The sequence below is a fragment of the Tubulanus polymorphus genome, chromosome 3 (assembly GCF_964204645.1).
Source record: "Tubulanus polymorphus chromosome 3, tnTubPoly1.2, whole genome shotgun sequence".
Lineage (NCBI taxonomy): Eukaryota > Metazoa > Nemertea > Palaeonemertea > Tubulaniformes > Tubulanidae > Tubulanus > Tubulanus polymorphus.
The window spans coordinates 6,978,180-6,987,412 of NC_134027.1; the positions used below are offsets into that span (position 1 = coordinate 6,978,180).

Below are 9,233 nucleotides of genomic sequence, written 5' to 3' on the forward strand. Positions count from 1 at the left end.
CGTCGTACCCAGCAGTACCTCGGTTCACGTACGTTTTCATCGCCATGGAAATCGTACCGCGTGTTCTCGTGAACAGTTCGGCAAGGATTACGATCTGTATTCTGTACGGAACTTCCATCGGCCTCGGTATGGTTGGGAACGTTCTCATAGTTATCGTCATGTTTACAAAAAGGTGTTGGAAAATGTCTTACAGTCGCTTTTTCGTCGCACTCGCCGTCAGCGATACGTTCGTTTTATCTTGGACATCGCTTATTCTAGTTAACACGATATACGGTGGTTCGATTATTGAGCTAAATCTGTCAATAACCTGTGCATTTTTAAGTTTTCTAGCTCAGATCTCTTTGTCTTGTAGTTCTGGGATGTTAATGTTGATTTCGATAGAACGATTCTGCCTTGTTCGATTTCCATTTAGAAGCCGACAGTTCTGGACGACAGCCAGGACATCTGCCTTCTCCGCAATGCTAATTGTATCGTATTGTGGTATTTTTGCTTTCATTTTCCGATCGGTTACCTACGAGCCAGGAAACGGTTGCGTTATAACCCAATTCGGCGAAAACGTACAGAACATTCTCGGTCCTTTCACTGCGTCCTATCTACCGATATTAATTCTAGTCATTTTCAACGCGTTCATTTACGGTTCTTTGATATCAAAGAAAATGGGCGTTAAAGTACCTTCGACGAAAGTAAAACAGGTAACGATTATGTCGATGTCTGTATGCGTTGCGTTCATAATACTGACGCTACCAAACGACACTGTTGGAGCGCTGATGCTTGTTCCATCCTTGAAGGAGACATTGCAATTACCATTCATCGTATCGTACGCCGTAAAATCGTTGAATTTTTCGTGCAACTTCTATCTGTATGTAATATCCGGGGGTGAGTTTAGAGCTGCTCTGAGACACATATTTTGCGGACAGCATCTTTGAAGGTGAATTGAAGTGCCAAATATTTTTGAACATGGAAAGCCTCAAAGTCCTTCATAAATCACTGTTGTAGATCATGTTTCAAAAATATTTTCACGTTAAAACAAGTGTTGATTTAACTCTAGCTTTTTTGCGTGTGAAAGCGTGTCGTGTTGAAAACACATTAGATTTATCATACATATATCACCCGACTAGAAATTTACCTTCATTATAACTGATTCTAAAAAATAAGTAACTGGACGAATTCACCGTGTCCCTTCATATGGATAGATGATGTTATCATAAAAATGACACGACAAACCAAACGCGAGCCAATGAACACTACCCCTTTGTCTTTCCCAGAGACTATCGCATCACAACCTTTAAATCATCCACTTCATATACTTTATTTATTTATTATAGTGACATGTGCAATATGATATGGTTTATAATTACTTAACCCTGCACCCAGCTCTAAAATGCCTTCATGCATAATCGATTGTGGGTCTTGAACGAGAGATAAAATATATTCCGCAAAAACGATAAGCAAAAATTCGTCTGTGTATTTTTAAAGATACCATCGTTTGGGCTGCATACAGCCACCCATCATCGTTACAAATAATTAAAATTCGGCTAAAATTACACCCATCACATACAGCGTTCATAAAAGCTCGTGTCAATGTTAATTCACTTGTCCTTTAACTCTCGGTGATATGAACCAAAATGCCAAACAACTACTCGTAATTCGTAAAACTTAAGTCGTAAAACGTAAGTCGTAAATCGTAAGTCGTAACGTATTGAAGGAAATGTATTAGTAACTCGTAAAACGTAACTCGTAAATCGTAATTCGTAAGTCGCATGGCCCATGAGGAATTCCATATCAGTGTGTGTCACGACCCAATTGGTTTTTACAATACAGCAGTACTGCGCAGGGAATGTGGAATACAGCCGGTACTCGAAAAACGCCTAATGAAATACACCGAATCGGAAAACGCATAACGCCTAATTCCTAGAAAATGACCTAATTTCGTAATTGCACCATCTACTGAGACTCACAATCCAACTCATCAACGGAACAGTTTGAAAATACATGTGTTTTACGCTTCACGAAACGAGACTACTACTCTAATAAACTTCATTATAGGATGATGATAGAATGTCCGCCGTGCAAGCGATCAATCACATAACGCCATAGAAGTGTAAACTGAAACAGTTTACACTTCTATGATAACGCGAAAACAAACGCCGCGGTTATAAACCGGCTTTCTTGAATTTTGAAACCGGAATGCATAAATATGGTACAACCTTCGCTCGTAGGTACAACGCACACAGAGACTGATAAAATAGCCATTCTCAAAATTATCCTCCAAAAATGTTCACAACCACGCTAATCTTCCGAACCTACCGAACCAATGAGAGACTAAATAATGTCCAGCCCCTGAACTTCCTTGAACAAAAATAATAAACTATATGTTCCATAAAATGATGTCTTTTATTATCATAATACTCTGTCTTAATATGAAATAATAACACAGATAAGCCTGCGTAACCAAAGACAGTAGAAACGAAGATGGAACAGGCGGCGCTCCACGCACTCCGACGTGAACTATGTAGCGTTGTGTACATAGTTCACGTAGGGATTTAGGTCAATTTCTTGGATGTTACTTGAATTAGGCGTTATGCGTTTTCCGATTCGGTGTTTTTCATTAGGCGTTTTTCGAATACCGGAATACAGCATGTTAAATGCATGTATATGGATGTATATGTGATTTTCTTAATTGAGATATCTGAAAATGAGGACGACGTCAGAAGAAACGGCACCGTTGATAAAAAACGATCAATGTGGTATTCAAGAAAATAGAGACTGTGCTAGCGGTAAAAAATGGCGATTGGTAATAATCGAGCCGATTATGTTACTGTATACGTTTGCGGAGATCGGGTTGATACCGATAACCCAACAGTACCTATACTCTAGATTCGGTAACACATCATATTTGCAAAACTCGAGTCAGTGTTCAGAGAATACGTCTAATCCACATCAGAAAGAAATCGACTACATGCAAGAGGAAACATCAAAATGGTCGCAATATATAGAGATTGCGTATTCGATTCCAGCGTTTATTTTGGTACCAGTTATCGGCACCTTTGTCGATACTGCGGGTCGACGAGTCGCATTACTTGTACCTTGTTTTTTCGCGTTGTTGCAATCCATCTTTTTATCGGTCATCATTTATTTCCATTTACCGGTTCACTGTTTAGTGTTCGTTAAGCTGCTCCAAGGAATTGGGTCGTGGGAGGTTGTTCTAATGGTCGTGTATACGTTACTCTCCGACACGACGAAACCCAGTGAAAGAGCCATACGTATGACAATAGCCCAGGGGATTTACATCGTATCATCTGCTGCTTCCGAAGCAGCTGTTGGATTCTGGATACAAAATAGCGGTTATCTATATTCTTGTATATGTATGGCAGCATTATTGGGTTTGAATTGGCTGTACGTATATTTGCTAGTGCCAGAAACTTTAGACTTAGAAGTTGTGCCTGGAGATCGGACGGCTTCGCTAAAATGTTCGTGCATACAAAGAATTAGAAGTCTTGCTACAGTTCTTCGGCAAAATGAAAACGGTCGTAGAGTCAGAATCATTGTTCTAAACATACTATATTTTCTATGCGTGTTTCCAACAAATGCTTATCTTTCAATTATCATATTATTGGCGATGGATACCCCGCTTTGTTGGGGGCCACTAAAGATTGGAATTTACCAAGCAGCGCATGCATTGATACTACCTGCAATGAGTATAACTGGAATCAAGATATTCAAGTTTTGTTTATCAGAAATGTCTATGTCTTGCATCGGAATCGTGTCGAATATGACGTCGTTTATTGTTCTTTACCTTATAAAAACGGGATGGGGAATGTATTTAGGTAGGCTTTTAAACTTATAAATCACATTTAGGAAACGCCATACGTACCAGATCTTAATCATGTATCCAAACCGGCTTTCAATTCAGCTTGTGCAGTAAACGGATTTTCAATGATGACTGTTGCCATTTACCGTGCAATGTTATCTAAAATTGTCGAGTCACATGAACGGGGTAAGTATATTCGGATTACATTCAGCTTCGTTGTGACTTTAGTCTAATCTATCTCCTCGATATTTTCCAGGTAAAATATTCGCTTTGGTTGCCCTGGTAGAAGCAGTTTGTGGACTAATAGCTACGCCTTCCATCAACGCCGTCTATCGGACGACTGTGAGTTACGCCCCCAGAACAGTTTTCCTAATGGATTTCTCTATTGTGATTCTTGCACTGTTCTTCGTTATGTAAGCTAACTAGAAACTTTACCCAAAAGATCCTACCTCATACAAAATACATCTTTTCTTCGACATACAACTAATACATATAGTTTGACTTGTAGTACCATATTATGTTTTTATTTTTAGATTGTACGTGTGCCACGAGAGACGACTGCGACACTCTGTAAATGACCACAACGAAAAAGAGAGTTAAAAAGTCTCCATATGACACGTGCGGATACTTAACCTTCTAGCGATACCCATATCAATCGTAGAACAATAGGCCTAATACATCCTACGAGTAGGACCCAACGTGTAAAATTCAACTTGCCAGTATAGGCTTCAATCTATGGGGCCCAACCTACCGTTTGATATTCTTTGATTTTACGTAATAAACAGGTTTCCTCTTTCCGAATGAAATGATGATATTCAAAATGTTTTTAGAACTGTTTTTACTTGTTGTTGATGTTAAGAACAGGTTACTCAAATTTACTGACGTATGTATGTGATTCTGGAGGATACAAATGACGTCAACAACGTATCAGAGTCGATGCTAAGTTTATACATTCATTATCATCACAATTCAGCCAAACATTACATAAGTAGATGATGTGAATGAAACAAGTCAAGAAGGATGTCGTTAGCCTCAAAACGTTCGTATTCTATTTTTCCGACCAAAACCCCGATTCGCCGACGTTAAGAAATGTGAAACAATGAACATTGGCTGTAAGAAAATGAACCTTGGAATTTTTATCGTCTTTGTGTGATATGACACGACCCAAAAAATAGAACTAATGTTTGCATATCATATAATCGTGTGTTTGTTATTATCTCTCCAAGTTAGCGGGCGAGGGATAGTGGTACTGGAGCATTGGTTCGATTGTCATTAAGGGTATGTAACGACATCAAATACATATACATACATTAAAAACAAAACAATATCATCACGAAAATAACAGAAAGAATTTCGTACCCACAGGTCAAACGGCCTTTGTATATTTTAGTGACAAGTCTTTTATTTCTCACATTAATGCACCGATTCAACATGAAGTCCACTTTATGAAAATGTCGACTTTGGAAGAAGAGAACGCGCTGTTAATAGAAGGGAATCAATGTGGCGTTCAAGAAAATACTACATTTTCATACTATAACATACTATATTTTCTATGCGTGTTTCCAACAAATGCTTATCTTTCAATTATCATATTATTGGCGATGGATACCCCGCTTTGTTGGGGGCCACTAAAGATTGGAATTTACCAAGCAGCGCATGCATTGATACTACCTGCAATGAGTATAACTGGAATCAAGATATTCAAGTTTTGTTTATCAGAAATGTCTATGTCTTGCATCGGAATCGTGTCGAATATGACGTCGTTTATTGTTCTTTACCTTATAAAAACGGGATGGGGAATGTATTTAGGTAGGCTTTTAAACTTATAAATCACATTTAGGAAACGCCATACGTACCAGATCTTAATCATGTATCCAAACCGGCTTTCAATTCAGCTTGTGCAGTAAACGGATTTTCAATGATGACTGTTGCCATTTACCGTGCAATGTTATCTAAAATTGTCGAGTCACATGAACGGGGTAAGTATATTCGGATTACATTCAGCTTCGTTGTGACTTTAGTCTAATCTATCTCCTCGATATTTTCCAGGTAAAATATTCGCTTTGGTTGCCCTGGTAGAAGCAGTTTGTGGACTAATAGCTACGCCTTCCATCAACGCCGTCTATCGGACGACTGTGAGTTACGCCCCCAGAACAGTTTTCCTAATGGATTTCTCTATTGTGATTCTTGCACTGTTCTTCGTTATGTAAGCTAACTAGAAACTTTACCCAAAAGATCCTACCTCATACAAAATACATCTTTTCTTCGACATACAACTAATACATATAGTTTGACTTGTAGTACCATATTATGTTTTTATTTTTAGATTGTACGTGTGCCACGAGAGACGACTGCGACACTCTGTAAATGACCACAACGAAAAAGAGAGTTAAAAAGTCTCCATATGACACGTGCGGATACTTAACCTTCTAGCGATACCCATATCAATCGTAGAACAATAGGCCTAATACATCCTACGAGTAGGACCCAACGTGTAAAATTCAACTTGCCAGTATAGGCTTCAATCTATGGGGCCCAACCTACCGTTTGATATTCTTTGATTTTACGTAATAAACAGGTTTCCTCTTTCCGAATGAAATGATGATATTCAAAATGTTTTTAGAACTGTTTTTACTTGTTGTTGATGTTAAGAACAGGTTACTCAAATTTACTGACGTATGTATGTGATTCTGGAGGATACAAATGACGTCAACAACGTATCAGAGTCGATGCTAAGTTTATACATTCATTATCATCACAATTCAGCCAAACATTACATAAGTAGATGATGTGAATGAAACAAGTCAAGAAGGATGTCGTTAGCCTCAAAACGTTCGTATTCTATTTTTCCGACCAAAACCCCGATTCGCCGACGTTAAGAAATGTGAAACAATGAACATTGGCTGTAAGAAAATGAACCTTGGAATTTTTATCGTCTTTGTGTGATATGACACGACCCAAAAAATAGAACTAATGTTTGCATATCATATAATCGTGTGTTTGTTATTATCTCTCCAAGTTAGCGGGCGAGGGATAGTGGTACTGGAGCATTGGTTCGATTGTCATTAAGGGTATGTAACGACATCAAATACATATACATACATTAAAAACAAAACAATATCATCACGAAAATAACAGAAAGAATTTCGTACCCACAGGTCAAACGGCCTTTGTATATTTTAGTGACAAGTCTTTTATTTCTCACATTAATGCACCGATTCAACATGAAGTCCACTTTATGAAAATGTCGACTTTGGAAGAAGAGAACGCGCTGTTAATAGAAGGGAATCAATGTGGCGTTCAAGAAAATAGAGACTGTGCTAGCGGTAAAAAATGGCGATTTGTAATAATCGAGCCGATTATGTTACTGTATACGTTTGCGGAGATCGGGTTGATACCGATAACCCAACAGTACCTATACTCTAGATTCGGTAACATGTCATATTTGCAAAACTCGAGTCAGTGTTCAGAGAATACGTCTAATCCACATCAGAAAGAAATCGACTATATGCAAGAGGAAACATCAAAATGGTCGCAATATATAGAGATCGCGTATTCATCTCTGGCATGTATTTTGGTACCAGTTATCGGCACCTACGTCGATACTGCGGGTCGACGAGTCGCATTACTTGTGCCTTGTTTTTTCGCGTTGTTACAATCCATCTTTTTATCGGTCATCATTTATTTCCATTTACCGGTTTACTGTTTAGTGTTCGTTAAGCTGCTCCAAGGAATTGGGTCGTGGGAGGTTGTTCTAATGGTCATGTATACGTTACTCTCCGACACGACGAAACCCAGTGAAAGAGCCATACGTATGACAATAACCCAGGGGATTTACATCGTTTCTACAGCTGTTTCGGAAGCAGCCGTCGGATTCTGGATACAAAATAGCGGTTATCTATATCCTTGTATATGTATGGCAGCATTATTGGGTTTAAATTGGCTGTACGTATATTTTCTAGTGCCGGAGACTTTAGATTTAGAAGTTGCACCTAATGTAGATCGGACGGTTTTGTCTTCATGCACGTTCGAACAAAGAATTAGAAGTCTTGTTGCAGTTCTTCGGCGAAATGAAAACGGCCGTAGAGTCAGAATTATAGTTCTAAACATATTGGTTTTTCTGTACGTGTTTCCATCATTTTCCTCTGTTGCGATAATAATGTTGATAATGATGGATACCCCGCTTTGTTGGGGGCCACTCAAAATTGGGATCTACCAAGCAGTATATGCGTTGATACTACCTGCAATGAGTATACCCGGAATAAAGATGTTCAAGATTTGTTTATCAGAAATTTCAATATCTTGCATCGGAATCATGTCGAGTATGGCGTCGTTTATTGTTCTTTACCTTATTACTGCAGGATGGGGGATGTATTTAGGTAAGGTATAAAAGAATTCGAATCGTATTTAGGAATCATATTCTCAAGGAAGAATATAATCTTGTGTCCAAACTGGCTTTCAATTCAGCTTGTGCAGTAAACGGATTTTCAATGATGACCCTCGCCATTTTCCGTGCAATGTTATCTAAAATTGTCGAGTCACATGAACGGGGTAAGTATATTTGAATTATACATTCAGCTTCATTGTGACTTTAGTCTAATCTATCTCCTCGATATTTTCCAGGTAAAATATTCGCTTTAGTTGCTCTGGTAGAAGCAGTTTGCGGACTGATAGCTTCACCTTCCAACAACGCCGTCTATCGGATGACTGTGAGTTACGCTCCCAGAACAGTGTTCTTGATGAATTTCGCTTTTGTGGTTGTCGCACAGTTTTTCGTTATGTAAGCAAACCATCGCATTTTGACATACCGAATAAAGGTATTTCTTTATGAATTGAAATTCTTTTCAAGGATCATGATTTTTTCTCGTTGTCTTTTTTTTAGATTTTATATGTGCTACGTAAAACGGCTGCGACGTTTCAAATACCATACCGAAGAAGATCGATTACATTATCAACGTAGTTCTATGACTCAACCTCTATAGACTTGAAATGAGAACTTTTCAAAATTTCTTTTTCGTTTTTCGAACGGATTCCAATGCACCTTTCATACGTACATATCGGGATCCTTCCTCGATGGTCATCGGGGATATAAGGATATGACGAAAAAGACTAGAAAAACCTGAGGACTTAATGAACATGGCAGACGATTCGTGACACAGGAACCTATCTACCTCAGGCACTTAAACTATCGTCACAGTCCTCATTAGTCTTCCATATAAAAAGGAAATGAAACGAGCCCCCAAACAGCCTTGGATTACTACAACTTTATATTGAAATTTCCGGTTTATGTAATTCATTAGTGAGAAAAAGAAAAAAAATAATGCTTGCTATAAATAGAAAATCATCTACAACCGTGTAGTATAGTATTTAACAAGAGTTTCGACATTGTTCCCTTGGGTACAGATAATTAGATCAGAAAGAC

At 38.4% G+C, this 9,233-nt stretch overlaps 3 protein-coding genes across 8 annotated transcripts; all 3 read left to right on the forward strand.

Annotated features, from left to right (window-relative positions):
* Positions 1-2,634: 2,634 nt before the first annotated feature.
* Positions 2,635-4,969, forward strand: LOC141902416 (lysosomal proton-coupled steroid conjugate and bile acid symporter SLC46A3-like). The gene is made up of 4 exons (XM_074790129.1): positions 2,635-3,827; positions 3,914-3,997; positions 4,068-4,224; positions 4,345-4,969. Exons 1-4 carry the CDS (start codon positions 2,696-2,698, stop codon positions 4,409-4,411), a joined length of 1,440 nt encoding a protein of 479 aa, XP_074646230.1. The 5' UTR covers positions 2,635-2,695; the 3' UTR covers positions 4,412-4,969.
* A 55-nt stretch (positions 4,970-5,024) lies between these two features.
* LOC141902603 (lysosomal proton-coupled steroid conjugate and bile acid symporter SLC46A3-like) lies at positions 5,025-6,776 on the forward strand. 4 transcript variants are annotated; one of them, XM_074790416.1, is made up of 5 exons: positions 5,025-5,089; positions 5,249-5,620; positions 5,707-5,790; positions 5,861-6,017; positions 6,138-6,776. In XM_074790416.1, exons 2-5 carry the CDS (start codon positions 5,257-5,259, stop codon positions 6,202-6,204), a joined length of 672 nt encoding a protein of 223 aa, XP_074646517.1. In that variant the 5' UTR covers positions 5,025-5,089; positions 5,249-5,256; the 3' UTR covers positions 6,205-6,776. The 4 variants fall into 4 exon arrangements, with proteins under 4 accessions (XP_074646517.1, XP_074646515.1, XP_074646516.1 ...); XM_074790414.1 differs by having other exon boundaries at positions 5,031-5,089; positions 5,177-5,620; XM_074790415.1 differs by having other exon boundaries at positions 5,043-5,089; positions 5,202-5,620.
* Positions 6,777-6,815: 39 nt separating this feature from the next.
* Positions 6,816-9,135, forward strand: LOC141901923 (lysosomal proton-coupled steroid conjugate and bile acid symporter SLC46A3-like). 3 transcript variants are annotated; one of them, XM_074789498.1, is made up of 5 exons: positions 6,816-6,882; positions 6,970-8,190; positions 8,279-8,362; positions 8,435-8,591; positions 8,694-9,135. In XM_074789498.1, the coding sequence occupies exons 2-5, from the start codon at positions 7,050-7,052 to the stop codon at positions 8,791-8,793; spliced, it is 1,482 nt and encodes a 493-aa protein (XP_074645599.1). In that variant the 5' UTR covers positions 6,816-6,882; positions 6,970-7,049; the 3' UTR covers positions 8,794-9,135. The 3 variants fall into 3 exon arrangements, with proteins under 3 accessions (XP_074645599.1, XP_074645600.1, XP_074645601.1); XM_074789499.1 differs by having other exon boundaries at positions 7,042-8,190; XM_074789500.1 differs by having other exon boundaries at positions 6,821-6,882; positions 6,995-8,190.
* Positions 9,136-9,233: the final 98 nt, after the last annotated feature.